General features: G+C 42.2%; 1 protein-coding gene across 4 annotated transcripts in view; it reads left to right on the top strand.

Moving 5' to 3' along the window:
• Window positions 1-18738, top strand: part of LOC119396194 (syntaxin-binding protein 5-like) — a 55084-nt gene that overhangs the window by 19657 nt on the left and 16689 nt on the right. For 3 of the 4 annotated variants that reach the window (XM_037663291.2, XM_037663290.2, XM_037663289.2), the window contains exons 10-19: window positions 423-577; window positions 1491-1563; window positions 3274-3424; window positions 4362-4429; window positions 4690-4730; window positions 5107-5315; window positions 6512-6637; window positions 10612-10766; window positions 12081-12169; window positions 12998-13113. In XM_037663291.2, the coding sequence (XP_037519219.1) occupies window positions 423-577; window positions 1491-1563; window positions 3274-3424; window positions 4362-4429; window positions 4690-4730; window positions 5107-5315; window positions 6512-6637; window positions 10612-10766; window positions 12081-12169; window positions 12998-13113 (1183 nt within the window). The remainder of the gene's footprint in view (window positions 1-422; window positions 578-1490; window positions 1564-3273; window positions 3425-4361; window positions 4430-4689; window positions 4731-5106; window positions 5316-6511; window positions 6638-10611; window positions 10767-12080; window positions 12170-12997; window positions 13114-18738) is intronic. The other variant, XM_049416990.1, reaches the window with a different exon arrangement.

The raw sequence follows: 18738 nt of genomic DNA, 5'->3' as shown, positions 1-18738 counted from the left end.
ACCCAAAGGTTGCTGGATCGAATCCCGGCCGCGGTGGCCGCATTTTTGATGGAGGCGAAAATGTATGAGGCACATGTACTTAGAGTTAGGTGCATGTTAAAGAACCCCAGGTGGTCGAAATGTCTGGAGCCCTGCACTACGACGTCCCTTTTAATCATATCGGGGTTTTGAGACGTTAAACTCCAAGAATTATTAATATTAAACATGTCACGGCTGGTTACATTGCAACATTCAGTTCTGGTTTCTTTATTAACGAACCTGGAAAGTGCTCTGAAAAAATTTCCTGTCAGGGATGAAATTTCAGCTCTTGGCTTTGTAATGTGCTCTGGCATAGCATGTTCAAATCCTAAATTTAAATTTGTTTATGCTGCTTGTAGGACCTGGATCGCTCCTTACGTGCGCATTTTTTTTCTGACTTCCAGGGACTCCTTTGTTATCTTTTCGGGAGGCCTTCCCTTCGACAAGAGTGGCCAGACGCCAGCCTTGACCGTTATTCATGGAAAAACCACAACAGTTTTGGAAATGGAGCACAACATAGTTGATTTCGTTACCCTCTGTGAAACCCCATTCCAAAGTGGTACGTCTGGCCAGTGTGTGTGTTCTGTCATTTATCTCTACAGTTGACACCGCTAAGTTCAAGGACGCAGGTTTCATTCCTGGCCACTGTGGCCGCACTTCGATAGGCGTGAAATACAAGAACGCCCGTGTGCTTAAATTTAGGTGCACGTTAAAGAACTTCAGGTTGTAAAAATTATTCAAGAGGTCTCCGCCACACTGTGCCTCGTAACCATATTTTGGAATGTAAAACTCCAGAATTTAAAATTTTATCTTGACAATTGGTGATGTACTGTGGGACGTTGCCTTGGTTGATTACCATATAACTGGACAAACCTCTGGGCATGACAGGCCCCAAACACAGCCAAGGCACATAATAACTTTTCGAGTTGCTTCTTATTACCAAATGGTACGTTCTGAACATAAAAAACCAAGTTTTTAAAAATTTACCGGTTCGATCCTGCAGGCTGCATTTTTATGTATGTGGACTAAGTGACTGTCTTTGCAAGTTTGTTGTGGCGGAAACCACTTACCTTGGATTAACAAGAGAGGAAGGTGTCCGGTTTGATGGTACTTTACTGTGCTATTGCTGCATCTTGTGATCTTACATTGACATATGTCAACTCGTGGTGTTTGAAAAGACCCAGTGGCAGCTTATTATCGTCAGTGAATGCGTGATGGTCTACGTTGAATTACTTCCAATTTTTTTCTTTAACTGATGCAAAGAACCACTGCCATGCAGTTCTGCACGCAATTAACTTTGTATCCATTTTTCTAGCGAAATAGACGAGACATAATATCCAGCGAAATAATATGGAAGTGGATTGAAAGTAGTTATCAGTGGGATGTAGTACAAGAGGTCTCGGTATGGTGTAGTGAGCCTACTCAACTGATCACTGGAAGGCTTAAATGACAGATGCTTTGTTTGCTTCCAGAATTCCATGAACCCTACGCTGTTGTTGTTCTTCTACAGAATGATCTAGTGGTGGTTGACCTCACAAGCCAAGGGTACGTTGTGCGTCGTTTTTTCTTTCGCATGTGGGTGCCACCAGAACACTAGGCTACTGTTTGTCCGAATTATGCTGTATTTTTACCTCTATTATGCCTGTATAAGTGTATCTCAAGACACATCTAATGCATTAATTCACTTGCATCAAATACACTAATATGCATCTAATACACCAACACAATAATTCACTAATTCACAAATAAATAAAAAATGTTTTTTCACTTTAGTGTTCAAGGTCGTTGTGCGTCGTTTTTTCTTTCGCATGTGGGTGCCACCAGAACACTAGGCTACTGTTTGTCCGAATTATGCTGTATTTTTACCTCTATTATGCCTGTATAAGTGTATCTCAAGACACATCTAATGCATTAATTCACTTGCATCAAATACACTAATATGCATCTAATACACCAACACAATAATTCACTAATTCACAAATAAATAAAAAATGTTTTTTCACTTTAGTGTTCCTTTAAAGCCACAGATAAGTTGAAAGACAGCACTGGGCTTTTCTTGACGAATTCAAGGGCAGGCCTCAGGTCAAGGTCAATTTGCGAATGCGACAGCAGTCGAATCTAGACATGTTCAATATGAAAGGGATGATAAAATAGTTAGGCATAGTTTGATATATTGGTACTAGTTAAATGCAAGAGGTACGTAGTACACATTGGCACCTTTTTGTTGGCTCTTCTTGCTGTTGGTATGCTTCACAGCATCACAAAACTGTGTTGCAGATAGGTTACTAAAACACTGAAACAAAAGGCAGATAAGATTCTGTGTGAGCCACCCACATTTTGGGACATGCAGCTTGCTAATTTTTCCTCGTTGATACCCTTCTGATTAAGTGCCTTCTGCCAAAGTAATGCATCAACCAAAGCATATGTCACCATGGTGCCGTTAAATTGGCATGAATATTCCTAACAATGTGAAAACTGGTCGTGCTTGTAGGAGAACCCCATTTTGCAAGGATGCAACTCAGCTTTTGAGATATATAGAAGGTGGCTGTGAAAGTTTTCAATGTACGCATAATACAGCCCTATGCTTTTGCATAGGATTTCCGAGGGGACATTGCAACAGCTGAATGGGAACAATTATTTTACGTACCCAGGTTCTGTGTGTGTGCGTTTACTTGAACAAATTCACGCACTGAACGATATTGCAGCTTCCTTACCCCAGCTGACGATCACTTTGCTAGTCTGCGCCTGGGATTCGCTCAACTGGTTTCTACCCCGGTTCAACTCGGTTTGCAGTGATATGAAAGTCCACTCGAGATATGCCTGCCTTAACTGATTGATAAGCTGCTTGAAGAGCCTACAAAGAAACCATGTGACCAGAAGTGCATGGTTTCTTTGTAGGTGGTACTCTCGTATTTCCCTTCTTGAATGTGGATGTACTTCTGAGCACTTCGTTTGAGTCAGGTGATTGGGTTCGTAGCAAGAGTGCCATAGAGCGCATGAAAGTGACTAATCAAGTGTACCGATGGTTTAACTACAAGCATCTATAAACTGGGATACCTTTATGCACTGAATGATTAGGTTTTCACTGGGCCACTTTGCATGAGACACGAAGAGGAGTAAATATCTAGTGTGTGCTATCGCCTTTAGTCACTAGTTAGTGCATTTGCTAGTCTGTTCTTAGGATGTGTTAAACTGGCTTCTTCCACACCACAACTCAGTTTGCAGTGGTATAACATTCCGTGTTCCTGGTCGCAGCTACCCGTGTTTCCAGAACCCTTACTCGATGGACCTGCATGAATCTCCTGTCACCTTTTGTACCTACTTGGCCGACTGTCCGACGGACCTCATCCCTGCTTTTTACTCAGTGGGCAGCAAGGCCAACAAGAGGGGAGGGTTCTCGGAAAAGGTGCGCATATTGCTCTGGCTGTATTATCTCTGCTCGTTTGTCTCTCTACTGTTGTTATGCATGTTTGCTATCATTATGATGGCTATACTAATACGAACTAGCCCACGTCAAATTGTGTTGTGGGGTAGTTGGTTCATGCTTGACCAAAATGGTTAAGATGCCACCCAGGGTGAAAAGAGTTGAGTACAGGACAAGCGAACTGGAAAGACGGTCTTTTCTATCCTAAGATCTTTTCTCCTTGGGCTGCATCTTAACCATCTTGATCAAGTATGGAAATATATCTGGGCCGTACAAAAACGGTTTACTATAGAAGTTTACTATAGTAAACCTGATGTGTTTTACAAGCACTTCTTAAAACAGCTGAATAAGGCTGCTTATTGCTTATTTCTTACTGAACAAGTTCAGTTCAGTGAGAAGTAAGCAATAAGCAGCATTATTCAGCAGTTTTAAAAAGTGCTCGTAAAACACATCAACGCTATCATTGTAATTTGTAAAACGTGCCAAGTGCTTTTATACGTATGTCACACTGCTGTATCATCTTATATGTTAATTAAATATCATCTCTTGCATTATATGTTATACCGCTGCGTAATTGAGAGCACTCTGCTAGCTCTGAAAACATTTGCATTGAAAAGGATTTTTCAAACTTGAGATCACTTTCAAAAGCGGTGTGCTTCAATAGTGCACTGGATATATAACTTGTTTTTTACCAAGCTGGGCCCATAAGCAAAGTAAAGCTGAAGCAACATTTATACTGTGACAAAAGTTGCTCTTAACTATGAATAAGAACTTGCCCGTTGTAACCACACTGGGGCTAGAAAACCTGTTGCATTTAAGTTCTGTGCACTCTAAGTAAGGTTGTCCGGCATTAGATGCCTGTGCTTGAGCCTTCCTGTTTCTGACCCCCCTTTCCTCTCGTTTCCTCTGTTTTTCGTAGGAGTGGCCAATCAGCGGGGGTGAGTGGGGCACATCAACAGTCAGCTATCCTGAAGTGATCATCACTGGGTAGGCCTCGAGTTTTCACTTGGAACATTTGCTATGTGCATGCTTGTGCTGGATATAATTGGTATTGCTTGAAATAAAAGCACTATGAAGTTGCTAAAACTTAAACATAGCTTATTGCTCTTGTTGACATAGTAAGGACATGCTAGCTCAGGAGTGACCTGGTACTTATATTTCAGAGTACAGAAATGAAAATTGGTTTTCATTTTTTCTTTTTCTTTTAAAGGATGGTACATTCATCTTCGTAACTTTTCTTTTTCCAGGCATGCTGATGGCTCCCTAAAGGTGTGGGATGCGTCTTCAGGTAGAAACTGTTCACTTAGCTAATATATTGTTAGTTTTACTTTAAGTGCAAGCCTCCTAAAGACTGCTGTAGGGTTGTTTTGGTTTGTGCGATGTCAGTACCGCGTTTTTGCTCCCAGTAGGTCATGATCTTTCACATCCTTCATTTTACTAGCTCACCGCAGCACTCCTGGGTTTTTGTTGATTATAGAATGTCATCTGCTTTCATGCCATACGAAGTAATGAGTTCTGCAGGATCATTATTTCCTTACAAACTCCTTATTGTGTGTTTTGATGCATGTATTTTCCTATATGTGTCTCTGCTTTAGAACATTCTGTGTTTAGAGTGTGCAGCTCACTGTTAAAACAACGTACAATCACTGTTTTTGTGCCTGCAGTGACGCTTCAGGTGTTGTACCGGCTGAAGACCTCCAAGGTGTTTGAGAAGCCCAAGAGCCGTGGCAGTCAGGAGGTGCCGGATGACGACCCCTTTGCCGTGGAGAAGGTGGCCTTTTGTGCTGACAGTCGTCTGCTGGCCGTGGCTGGCTCCAGCTTCTACGTAATCGTGTTTGTGTTCAGGAAGCAGGAGGCCTCGGTGGAAGTGGATGTGAGTGCGCTGTGTGCCTTGCAGCTCTCTCTTACAGCGTACGCTGTTACAAGATCACAGCAACAGCCAATTTTGGTGGCATAGTTTCTGGCGCCGCCGGCGTCTGTAACCACTGCCGTGCGCAATAAGAAAAAAATAGGGGCTCAAGCAAGATTTGAACCCATGCACTTTCTGTGGTGGTTGAGTATTCTACCACAGGGCCATGCTCGAAACACCTTCGCAAAAAAGCCCTACACGGGCAAGGAATCACGTTAGCAGATGTAATACAGCGTTGCAGACAAGTACCATTACACACACCAGGCATCGCACAATGCGAATCGCATAATGAGTGCGTGGTTTATAGCTTCCCACTAATTACAAAGAATTGTAATTACACGAATTACAATTCTTCATCATCAGCAGCCATGCCAACAAAGTGCTCATAATGCCTTACAAATTCCCTACTTCACAAAATTATAATGATTTATGGCATAGTGGGTATCTTGTAACTGTACTTGCAGTAGTTGCCCCAAGAGCATTTACAATTGGCCCTAGAAAGACCACTTCTCCAGCTTTTGCAGTGACTGTGCTGCACGTTCTGCGCAGGCCTGGTGTCTTTTTACCATGTTTGTTACTTTGGTGCACATGTGTGATTGAGTGTTTGCACAGTAAACTGTCTCTACTGTGATCAGTGGCAATCCTTTCTGCACTGATCAAAGTCACTCCTGTACTTGTTGATTGCACATTACGTGAGGCCGGGGTCTTCTTTACCTTGCTTTCATGTGATGATTAAGATGAAGTGGGGTGCAACTCGTGCCATTTTGCACGATGGCGCACCAAGTAGCTATCTTTGACCAGTTTGAAGATAAGGATGTTAGAGGATGGTAGTGACTACTTCCTGTATACTTGGTGAAGTTATGGCAACTTGCGTAGCTATCCCCCAATTTCTCAAGTTATGGCCCACATTTATAACCTTTATGACCTAGATGGGAATGTTGCCTTAATACTACTGCTGAATTTCTTTTGTTATGGACATTACGAAGGCTGCTTAGTAGTTTCTTAATGTTTAATCTCTTTAAGCTGCAAATAGATTACAAGTGTTGTTCTGTTACCTGCTGCTTCTTTAGATTTGTAGTAGAGATGATATTTCCTGCAAAGCGAACTCAAGCGAGTTGTCTGTCTCGGCAGGAATCACTGTATGTAGCACTTCTACTCAGGTTCTCGAGACACCGATCCTCTACGAGGTTGATGACGACGGTGACTGTTCCCCTGAATGCGAGTATCAACGTCAATCGTCGCAGCAGGGATCCTGCCCCAGTGCCTTGGAAGAGGGTTGTAGAAAGGCAAGTGGTCTCATTCCTGTGCATGGGTTAGTGTAAAAAATGAAATTTGAGTGAGCTAGAGGAGAGGTGCATTGGATAACTGCCAAATAGGGGCCTGAACTGTACATACCTGCCGCATTTCAATGGAACTTGTGTGTGCATATTTAGGTACATGTCAGAGAACTGCAGGCATTCAAAATTAATCCAGAGCCCTCCACTACAGCGTGCCTCATAATCATATCGTGATTTCAGCACGTAAAACCTCCAGAATTAAAAAAGAAATTTGTTGCTCGTATGCTCTCTACTGGCGGCTTTGTGTTCATCATTGCCTTGTGAACACACTGTCTTGTGTTCGTCATTGTAAAGAAGTGCGACAGACAACACAGGGACTAAAAAAAAAAAAGAAACACGAAGATAGAGTGCTGTCTTGGTTTAACGTAGCTGTTCCTGCATTAGCTGCAACACTGCTTGCTGGTGACAAATATGAACCAGTGTGCCAAGCATGCAGCTTAGTTTCCAGTGCTCAACTCTTGCTGTCTGCCAGCAGCAATGAATTTCCATGATGCATTGTCACATGGCATGCAGGAATGTTTTGGCTTGAAATGTTTATCGAGCATGTGTTTCAGATTCAGTGCTTTTTGATTTCTTGTAACAAAAACATGGCATTACTGGAGAGCAGTTGGTCTGTACATGTAGTTTTAATGCATCTTCCTCGTTAAAACTGCTCACCACATCATTGATAGCATTATGATACCCTGTTCCCAGTGGTTCCACTCCTGCGCCAACTGCGCCAAAGTGCGCCAAATTGTATTTACTGCGCCATCCTGATAATATCGACAAAAATTGCGCCAAACTGCGCCAAAGTCTCGGGTTTGGCGGCGTCTATCACCGGCAGTCGCACTGCCGGCGCGTCAGAACATGTGCAGCTTGATCTTGGGGCTGCCAAAGTCGCAACCATGGACCAAGAATTATTCCGCTGAATAAATAGAGCTCGCGCGTGCGTCCCGAGTAAGCCACGATGCCATGCACGGTGCCGACGCAGCTTCTGTTCTGCAAGTCGGTTCGACAGCAAAACGCGCTCTCCCCAGAGGCTCATGACGTCTAGGCCTATCGGTAGCGAGAAAGTGCGACGGCAGTTCATCGGCGAACGTCGTCTGTTCCAGAAACGCTGCTGATAGCTCGTTTCAAAGTCGTACGGCACATAATGAAAACAATGTTCAGTAATAACTACACGCGTGCCGCTAAAATGTCTGTCACTTCCGTTTCTGGACATTGCGGAATGAAATCTGGGATCGCTAGCAGTAGATATGGAACAATATCGAATTCTCCTTGCTTCGCGTTTATGGAAGAGCACGCGAACGGTGGGAACGCGTTGACACTTTTCCTCAGATACACTTTATCCATGGATCTTCATCCAGAAGACCTTTTTCGTAATTCCTTCCACCAGCACATCCGAGTTTGTAATCACTCTGCGCTAAAAGGCCCTGCCCTTTTGAGCTCACTAGCTAGGGTTCCAATTCGAATTTTTCGCTTGCTTTTATAAAAATGTCATCTCATTAATAACAGCATATCTCCTGGTCGGAGCAGCCGCAAATGCTCAGCTGTCAGTAGCGGGCCCGTCGCTGACGGCCCACAGTGAAGCGGCTACGCCATGTTACACGTCCGCCCCTCGCTTTCGAGGGTCAATAGCTGACGATTAAATAAACTCAGTTTCGCTGAAGGGCGAAGCAATGAATGCGATACCAACAAATTGTATGGTTAAACGAAGTAAGGCTAGCAGCTAACTCTTTTGGATCCGATCTCGCGTAACTGAACAAAACGCTGGTTTAGGGGAATATGGCCGCTCCAGGAACCGAAGCGTTTTCGTGCTCTTAGTTCTCTGAACGCGAAGTAAGCGTTGAGAGCACAGCAAATTCACGAGCCGTCTCCTGATGCCTCGAGATAGCGCGCGCGCAAGCGACTGCGCCCTTCGAACGATGCGGTCCCCCCCCCCCTCTGCTTCCCTGGCGTCCCTTCGTGCTCTTTACGAAAGACGGGCGGGGGGTTTCTTCTCTCTTTGATGAGCAATCGACGGCAGGCCCGCACGCGGGAAGATGTTATTTCATGCTCTCTCCGTGCGACGGAGACAGACAAACGGCTAGTTTAATCTCCGCTTCAGCCGCGTTCGTCGCCAGCGCTCGCGAGCTTTTACCCGCGGCTAGAATGAGCGTGGTGATGTTATTAATTTCGACTTTATACGGAAAATTATGGCAACGGCGACGGCAAAAATCCGCCGAGTGTCCATATAATTGCTATCACAATATTTTTTTTTTAATTGAGGAGCTGTGAAGTGGATGATAAGCGAAGTTGTTTCGCGCATGGCACAGAGGTGACATGGTGGAGGACAGTTTGGTATGTAAGACCAGGTTGTTAACGGCCAGGCTGTTAGCGTTCAATCCGCAATATTAATGCGAAAGCCTCAGATGCTTTATCAAACACAAAAATAGACCGTCGGCGGCGTTCGATTGATGCAAAACATAACCATCATGTGATGTCAGCATCACGTCATAGATCGTCAAAACTTGTGACGTCATCATGGCGTCATATATCGTGATGTCACGTGACGATGTCATGACATCGTCACTTTACACTGCTTCCGTGATCGGTGCGCCGATCAAGGAGCTTGCGTAAAACCAGGTGAGGTGCAGAAAGCTTGCAGAGAGGGAGGGGAGGATCAACACATCGATCGAGAAAAAGAACTTAGCTTTCGCCTTTGAGTCGTCTCAGGGGAATGCATTAGGGACAGTGTGACTCTATAGCATTGATGCACTGTTGTACGTCACGGCGTTTGTCTACCACGCCTGCTGATAACCATGTAGATGTATTTAGTGTGTTATTTCATAAATTGCAATTTTATTGATCCGGTAGTTTGTTTATTTGCTAGTGTCGAAAATAATCGCCGAAGGGGTTAATTCAGAACACTCAACTGCATGAGCCGTTATTTTTTCATTAGCGAGTGAAGTATGGAGTTCTCCTGAGATAATTTTTTCCATCAGATTTGCAATGAATCGAAATATTTCTAGCCTTCATAAGAGCCCCATAATAATATTCAGGTGCTTGAATGTTGATGCAATATGCTTCTGTAGTACACTCCAGGATGTAAAATTTGCTGCTCCAAAGTGCTCCAAGATGAACATTTTTGCTGCTCCAAAGTGCTTCAAAACGGAAATTTTGCTGCTCCAAAAATTGCTCCAAATCAGAAGTCCTCGGTAGCATCACTGTGTTCCCTTCTTTCGTTTCTTAGTGATGTGACAGAATGTTTACTGACACAGTTATCAACCAGATATTATCAACAAGATGTTATTATGCAGGTACTATAATAATGTGTGTGGTCAGGAAATTATTTTGTGTCTTCATTGTGTGCCATAGTCTTTGCTGCTGTGAAAATCGATTCAAATGCTGAAAGCTATTTGCTGAAACAACGAAACAAAATCCAGGAGGTGTCATTGTTCTTTGCTTTGCATATCCCATTTACAATTTTTTTTTATTACGTGAAAGGGTATTTCACACACTGTTGCTTGTTTATAGAACATACATCTTTTTCAGTAAACATACTATTATACATTTACGGTATTGTTGTGATACAGAATTGTTTCAGCATGGTAGAGATTTATCGGAGTAATACAAGTCTATATTGTACTAACACAGAATCTATGGGTGTAATACAGAAGTATATTGCATCATTAAGTAGTTGTGCTTCACCTTGTTCCGGGATTCCGCAGAGTTGATTTGCGTTCAATAATTACTATACTGTCGGATCATAATAGTTTTGCATTGGTATTCTTGATAGATCCAGCTAAAATTAGTAGGGATATGAAATTGAGATTCTGTGCAATTGAGGACATGGCGGAAACTGTAACATTCGTACCAGAGAGTGCAAATTCTTGTGGACACATGTTATGATTCACTGCGCAGCCGGGTTGATGGGTCTTTTTTTTGCCGGTCCTCACGTGCAGGCTGCTTCGGAGCACTACACCTCGTTGAACGTCAAGTCGGGCCCGCAGAAGTGGGGCACAGGCTTCCAGCCTTCCTTGGTGTGCATGCTCCCATGGGTGCGGGGGGAGACGCCTGGACACATCACTTCTCTCAGCGTCAACTCTACGTACAATCTGTACGTCCCGCCACTCATGAATCTGCGGAAGTATAGCTGAGACTGGTTTTGGGACTGCAGTAAACTCTCGTTAAACAGAACCTGAAAAAGACCAGGAAAATGTGTTCTATTTAACGGGAGTTCCGTTTACTGAGAGATGAACAGGGGTGCTGAATTCAAATACGAAACCAATCTTATTAGAGGCAGTTGTCCCGTTTAAGCAGCAGTTTCGTTTAAGAGATTTTCGTTTACTGAGAGTCTACTGTATTCTTTTTCTCACAGCAAAAAGCTGTCTTTTCTGTACTCGATACCAATCCTGTCTTTTGTTCTTTACTACATTTTATGGATTACTGTCTCGCCTCTACTCTCCCTACATGCCACAGTATTTCTATGGCATAAAAGAAAGACAAAGGAAAGACAAAAATTACGGAGCTGCATGCAGACTAGCACGTAGAATATTTTTAACAAGTTTTTCTGAAGGCACTGAGCCTTCTCCTCATGCGTGTTCATCTTACTGAATTTTCATCACTGTCACCATCTGATTTGTCTTATTGTTCTTTTTCGAGTTTTCGGAGTTAACCTGCTAGCCTCTACTTTATAGTTGTTTTAGCTGGGATTAGCCCACTTATTGCAGTGTATGATAAGTGTATTGAAAGGGTGAAACTGAGTAATCACTGCAATATACAACTCTTCTTTTATGGCACTCTTTGTGATGGTTTTAGTCTGCGTTCACCGCTGTGCTGGAGCACAGTGTGCCTATGTGCAACATACAGGGCTCAGGTGCTCTCAATGGATTTCCTTGTAGTTATATTCAGAGGAGACATAACTCCTGGTTTTTGTATTATGCTTATATAATTGGAACTGAACTGTCAAGCACTATTTATGGTGTACTGTATGCTCCACAGATTGAGTGGAATTGTGAGAGGCAGCTTGTGCATGTGTGCGTGCATGTGTGGAAGAGAGCTTACGTGTGCGGTCATTCTTTCAAGGCCATTGCAATGGCTGCCCTTGATTTCCTCCTCAGGTATTCTACACAGCTCTTTGGCTGCAGTGAGGGCCATTTGAATACACATTGTCTTGTATCATTTTGCATCAATTATCTGCATTTATTGTTTCATCCATGCTGCTGCCTGTATATGTTACCAAGTACGGTTTACTGTGTGGGTTCAACGTAGGTGGTTGGAAAACTTTCTGAAGTAAACAGATCTGCTTTGCGTACGATGTGCCCAGTTTTATTTACTAGATGCATAGTTCTATGCTATAAAAGAACGGTACTGAAGATGATGTCTATTCGCATCCTAGGCATCTGTATGGTGGTTCTCTCTTGCTTTCCAGTCTAGCCTATGGCAATGAGTGTGGCCTGGTTGTTGTGGACCTTTGTACGAAGACCTGTGTGTTAAACCTTGGTACCCCCGATTTGTATGGTGAGCACTTCAGTTCTTGCCCTCTCTTGGTTTCTGCTGTATGGAAACATGCCGTGTACTCTCTGATCAATTTTTCTTCCTCCGAATTGGCTGACATATACCATATCTGCGTAATATAGTGCAAGTATCAGCTCTCGCTCTTTTTTACAGCAGAGCTGTTATGTTCAAGATGTGCCATGTGTCGTAGATAGAAAATTGTCATCATCATGAACCAGCACGTGCTCAATGACCGCCCAAGCATTCTGTTCAGATGTTTAACAAGAGAATCTGAAACACGATCACCAACTCTGCTGGGACCCAGCCTTGTGTGACTTATATGCTATATGTGTGACTTAGTACAAGCTGCACTAATTTTTTTCTCCTCATAATTACTATCATAAGAAAGTACCTCGTGTTATATTTAAAACATACTTTGGGTACACTGCTAGGGCCTACATGACTATTTTATTGCTAAAAATAGTTACATTCTGTTCTAAGCGAGCCAGAGACTAATCGTGACAAGTGGCAGGAAGTTTGATTGAACCAGTGTGGCCTAGACACCCAAAAAAAGGCTTTGAAATCCATGATGTTGCACTGTCATTGAAGTGCTGTGACTCTACGCGAAATTCGGAAACTAAGCATTGATCTTCACTTCCTCTAATGAACCTACAATCCCAAAATTGACGACAATGGAGTTCCCAAACAACAGTTAATCACTCTGGACTGATTTAGGGCTGTTTCACTCTAGAGAACTTCTGGTGACTCTTGACAATCGTTGGCGACTCTGGAGAGCCGTGCAATTAAATAAGTGCAGCCACTTTCTCAGGGGCGTGTCTTTGCTGTTCACAGGTTCGTCTGATCCCTACCAAAGAATTGCCCGATCACCCAAACGGAATGCAATACTGCCTTCTTGTGACAACAACTCTGGTGAACAAGAACAATGTCGTTCTCCTAACGCTGACCAGGTCAGGTCTTTGGTTCATTGCTTTCTTCACTCGAAATGTTAAGCCTCTTGTTTTGCAGTAGGCGTGTCTCAGTTATGTCTAGACGGTCACATGCACTTCCTTGCGTCATGATGCAAGTGCAAACTTTTAGTCAGAGGTGCCAATCAATCAATCAATCAATCAATCAATCAATCAATCAATCAATCAATCAATCAATCAATCAATGAATGATTTATGAAGAAGCTGCTCACTCTTGGCTGAAGGTGCTACTCTTCATTTAGTCAATCAATCAATCTCGCTTGTGTTAATATCATTACAGCATATAAATGCCACACGTATGAGGGTCCCACAGTGCAAGACTGCAAGGGGGGCCTGTGTGAAAATTACGGATAAACTGTACAAATATTAGTAGCTATATATAACTTGTAGATAACAAAAAAATTCAGTGTGTGAAAAAAAATTTATTGCATTTTTATTATCATGCTAGAATCTGGCTCATTTCTGAAAATTTTATTCTAGTGATCATCTTAGAACCAGTCTTGTCATTGGATCAGTTTATTTTCTGGCCAGCGCTATTCTCAAAGCCATGGTTGGTTGCTCGAGTACCAAGATTGCATTAAAGATATGCCGAGTCTGTAGTAGCTGTATGCAATAAGCTCCATATGAAAAAGCTGCTGTGTCATTGTTTAGTCTATCTGCATAGCTTGAACCATGGTAAACATATATAAAGAGATAGGCATAAGACTACGCATGTATTTAAGTGATCCCATGTTGAGTACTATTGTTCACTAATAAAGACACTATCTATTTTGACCACTCATTAAACTGTGGTCAGGATATGAAGTGAGCTATGCCAGGTGGTCCTTTTCAAAAGTTTTAATATGTGTGACTTTTTTCGTGCCTTGCGAGTTTCTAATTGAAACCGACCTTAGAAGTTTATTAGCACTGACACTCTGGCTCATTAACAAATGTTAATTTAATTTGCATGTGACAACTATCGATAATACTGCTTTAAATTGACCACCGCAAAATTTGTCAAATTATTGTGCAACCTGGCTCAAGCTATAAAAGGACACCATGTATTCGAGGTGTTTCAGCAATGACTGTTTGCAATTATTAAAAATAGAAATTTTAAGCATTATTATTGCTGGTCAAAATTTATAGCAGTCATGTACAAAAAACATTATGCAATGTTCACTGAAGAGCAAATTTTAGGCAAATACTTTCTTCATTCTTTGCTGCGACATCAGTGGTTTCCACATATTATATTCCTTTTCTTTATATGAGCACTAATTAAGAGTAAACAGTAAGCTTAGTGTTCTTTCTATATACAAATGCCTGTTCTGTCCTTAGTGCTTATAAAGGCATTTTTCAAACTGGAGCACTTATACAAACACCGTTTAACCTTAAGCTTCACTTTCTAGTATAGTTTTAAGGGCCAAATGGAAATAAAAGCTTTTGTTTGTAAGTGATTTTACCTATAGTGTGGTATAAATTGCTAAACTTTGCTAAACTTAGATTGGATTATTGGAAAGTGCTTATTCGTTCCTGCTGACCAGGACGCCACCTTTCTGATGAAAGAGCACGTCTTTTTTCAACTACAGTGTCCCTCATAATCATATTGTGGTTTTGGGATGTTAAACCCTAAGAATTAATATTAAGAAGCACACTATGTGGGTAAAGAAGTAGCTGCACTTTGCCAATGACATAATTGTGCCCATGCATGCCCACTTGTTTCATTTGCCCCTGTATATGTCTATTTTTACTAATGGGAAGTTGTTTTTCACAAAAAGCACATGGAAATGTTTTTTCAGGTTGCTGTTTTGCTCTCGAAAGCACATTCGGTTATTTATTTCTAGAAGGCTTGCCAAAATTTAGGTGCCTATTTTAAGTGCCCAAAAGGTGCATTTTTAATGTCTAAATGTCTGCCCTCTGGTGATCATGGTAAGCTAACTAATTAACTAAAGCACGTTAAGTTTAAAAAATGATTATGTTAATTCGATTGCAAAATTTATAGTACTGGTTGATTCTTGAGGCACGTCTGTTGAGTAGAAATCCCACGGCTACTACTAGTTTCGAAACGTCTGCTCTCAAAATTTTCTGTGAAATGCGGTTGTGTTTCATGTAGTTTTGTTCCACAATATGGAAGGAGCAATATCTGGCGAAATAAAAAAACAGAATGCCAGCACTTTTCTACACAAGTTTGTTATCATAGATTTCCCAAAACTTGTGCTGGTTTCAGATTGCTTCCTAAATTAACATGCCAAGTGCACCGAACAGCTGCAATTTCATAACTGCACTGTTTTTCCTAAACTAAATTTTTTTAAAGGTTGATCAATAAGTATTCGGCATTTAAAGAGTGATTGAGTTATTGCTGTGTGGCGTCCGATATCCACCAGCAAGAATAATATATCGAAAAAAGAAAAACAGGTTGGTTATTTTTGCTACAATATTTTTAAGAATTGCCTCGAGTCCTTGCTGAGACACCTTGTGTGTAACTGCAGCGCACATTGAATGTTTTTCTGCATGCCGTTGCTGCTATGTGTAGTGCATCTTTCACAACCTGCAAGCTAGATTTTCTACGTAGTGCAGCTGTCCACAGCATTTGAGCCCAGACTAGGCACTTCCGAAATTGTCGACGGACATTTCATATAAACATAGTCTGTAGAGTATGTACCTTGAAACCACGGTTCCACGTGCTGTGTGAACAAAAGCTGCAGCTAGCTGCGCTGCTGTGTAATGTAAAATTGCAGCCTTCATCCTATTCGCCTGCAGCGATGTGATCTTGAGCTTCGCATTTTATATTACAGAAGTAGCTTTTATTTCATACACTCTTCGTAGTTCTGGGTTTCTTTTGAAAACCTCCCATGTGACAAAACTAGGTTATTAATACATGACAGGGTAAAATCTGCAGTTCTGTCTGAAATATTTGTTCTCTTTTTTTTTACACTAGTTTTGACAATGAAAGCTTACCTCTTCTTTTATTAAATGCTAGTAATCCACCTTTCTTGTGCATAGTTTTAAAAATATTCGCTTGCTAATGTCTAACGAGCCTCTTATCACATAATTCGAGGACATCTCATTGCACATAAGCAGGATTAGTGCGTTAAGTTTACACTGTGTGAGGAAACTGGCTTGCTGTGGTGTGTGAAAGGTGACTGCTGTGCGATTACGCCGACTTTTCTCACGAGCTCTGTTACAACACGCGCTCTGAGCTTTCTTGGTGAAAGCGTTCTGTTGCTCAGGCTGTGCTGCATAGTTGTGGTTTTTCATTGTGCGTGACATTTGTTTGTAAGACAGCTTATATAGTTGACAGGAATTTCCAGTGGAACAAAAAATGCTGCTTGATTCTTTTTTTAAGCTCTGTTGGTATACGTTTTTTTTTTCGTGTGCTAATTGTTCAGGATTAAGCTATTAACCCCCACTGGACATTCCTCTTTAAAAAGGACCCTGATGTGGTTTCAGGTGATCGGAAGGTATGCGCAGTCATAAAAAGCTAGTGTTTGCGATTATAATGGTCATGACAGTTAATGACACTACAAGAGCAATAATTTGAACTTTGTTAAAATGTACAGATCTTGTTTAGTTGCAACTGCAAATCCATGAAAGGCTTTCAGCATATAATTATGTGAGCACTTTGGTATAAAAACAAAAAGACGCAGGCAGAGTGCTTAGTTTCTTCAGACTAAATTTATTCACAAAACACATACTCGGGCATCACATATGAGTGTGTGCAGGTTTGCAAAGCAAGCTTAGCTGGACGACTGTGCTCAGTATGTTTTTTTTTTTCGTTCCTGTGTGTTTGTTTAATTTTGTGCTGAATGTTGGCCAAGGAGTCAGAGTTGATTGAAAATTCCATAAATAAGCCTTTCACTTTGTATGCTATTCAGCACCAAATTTGTAGGCTTCTGATTTAACTTAAGCTGAGAACGTTCTTGCCCAAACCACATGTGATAAACCGAAGTGAGTGAGCTTGTCGAGCACTAGAAACTATATCAGGGTCCACTTGTAGGCCAGGCTGTTGTCAAGCATGTGCTAGTGGAGGTTCTGAAAGCAAAGCATGACATTCCGCTTCACACGCCTCGAGAGCAGGAAAGCAAGCTTTAGCGAGCTGCGCTCCAAACAGCTGCACACACGACATGCTTTGAATGATTAAAGAGAATGCCATGTCACTAGCTCTTGCACGCAGAACCTCTGCTTAAACAACTGCATGGCTTTTGGTGTTGTACCCTAATGTGTAAACTGTGGCCTTAACCCTTGTTCCCAAGACCCTGATTTTTTTGGAATTTGGCTGTCCGTAAGAGTGTTTGCATGCACTGCTGTAGCTATGTGTCGCCTTTATCCTGTTCCTCTCGGGGTTGCCATGGTTCAACAAATTACCATATTTGCACGAGTATAGCACTAGCTCTCAGACGCTCTTATCCGATTCTAATGATGGCCGCTCAGTACATTACAAAACTGTCCAAAGCAAAACTAAAAGCAAAACGTACATAAGCCCTACGTGGAATAACGGCAAGGAAATCTACGCTGAAAACCAATGCTGGCCCAATTTGGTGCTGACGCTAATTTTCTAATGCTGGACCAATGTCTCTCTATTGTCACATAATGCTGACCTTGTATTTGATCTTGCATAGGGCCTGCATAGCCTCTCCTTCTACCTGCAATACTTAGGCAGCTACAAACGTAACTTAAGCTTTCCTTTCTTCAATGTCTTTGGCTCAAAGCATCGTGTTCGTGAGGTGGTAGAATATGAGACTGTTTGGCGTAGCGCACACCGACAAGGACAAAGAAGGACACACACACACACAGTGCTATACGCACTGTGTGTGTGTCCTTCTTTGTCATTGTGGGTGTGCGCTACGCCAAACAGTCTCATGGATCATAACCAACTAGCCCAACAACGCGCCTTGAGTGGTAGAGTACTTCCCCAAACATTTAGAGAGCACAGTGCTGAAATGATGCAATGGCAAGAGCTTTACAACGTTGGCCCAACTCATTTGCTGGGTTGCACTGATATTTAGCAGAGTGAGTTCCTAATATATTGAGAGTAACCCGTCCTTCAGAGTGCTTATGCTTGTGACTTCAATTTCTTTAAGCCCATGGCATACTTTGTATTCATTGTTGGAATATATTATAACTGTAAAAACTTGGAGGATGCTTGAGCTTTGCTTTCAAGAGTAGAATGCGATAGCGTAATCAGACCGTGTTCGTATCGCCTTCCCAATCGCTATCCTGACTTCGCTTCTCGGTGGAGACCTGAACTGTGCTGCAGGGGAAGCGAAGCTGTGGACGCCCTCCTGCTCCAATATCCATGCATGCAGTGCGATGAAACACAGCCACACAATGAGGCGATGCCGTTTAAAAGCGCACCCGTCGGCCCTTCGCGCCATCTTGCGGATGATAGTCAAGCCGCGGAAGAACCTTTGAGATGTGTGTACCACCGACGTTAAATGGTGTATATAAATAGCTCGCTGTTAGTATGCTAGAGAACGTATGCGTGTTGGCTGAGCGGCTAAACGCGTTGCACCACTGAATGAGGGGTCGCAGGTTCGAACCCCCGATCCCACTCGAACCAAAAATTTTTTATTATTTCTTTATTTGCATCTACCTCAAATTCTGGCTCATCGGCAATGCTGATTTTTCACT

This window comes from Rhipicephalus sanguineus, chromosome 6 (assembly GCF_013339695.2).
Source record: "Rhipicephalus sanguineus isolate Rsan-2018 chromosome 6, BIME_Rsan_1.4, whole genome shotgun sequence".
NCBI classification, from domain to species: Eukaryota; Metazoa; Arthropoda; class Arachnida; order Ixodida; family Ixodidae; genus Rhipicephalus; species Rhipicephalus sanguineus.
Note: the sequence above shows the minus strand (reverse complement) of the source record. Positions and strands in the feature narration are given on the sequence as shown.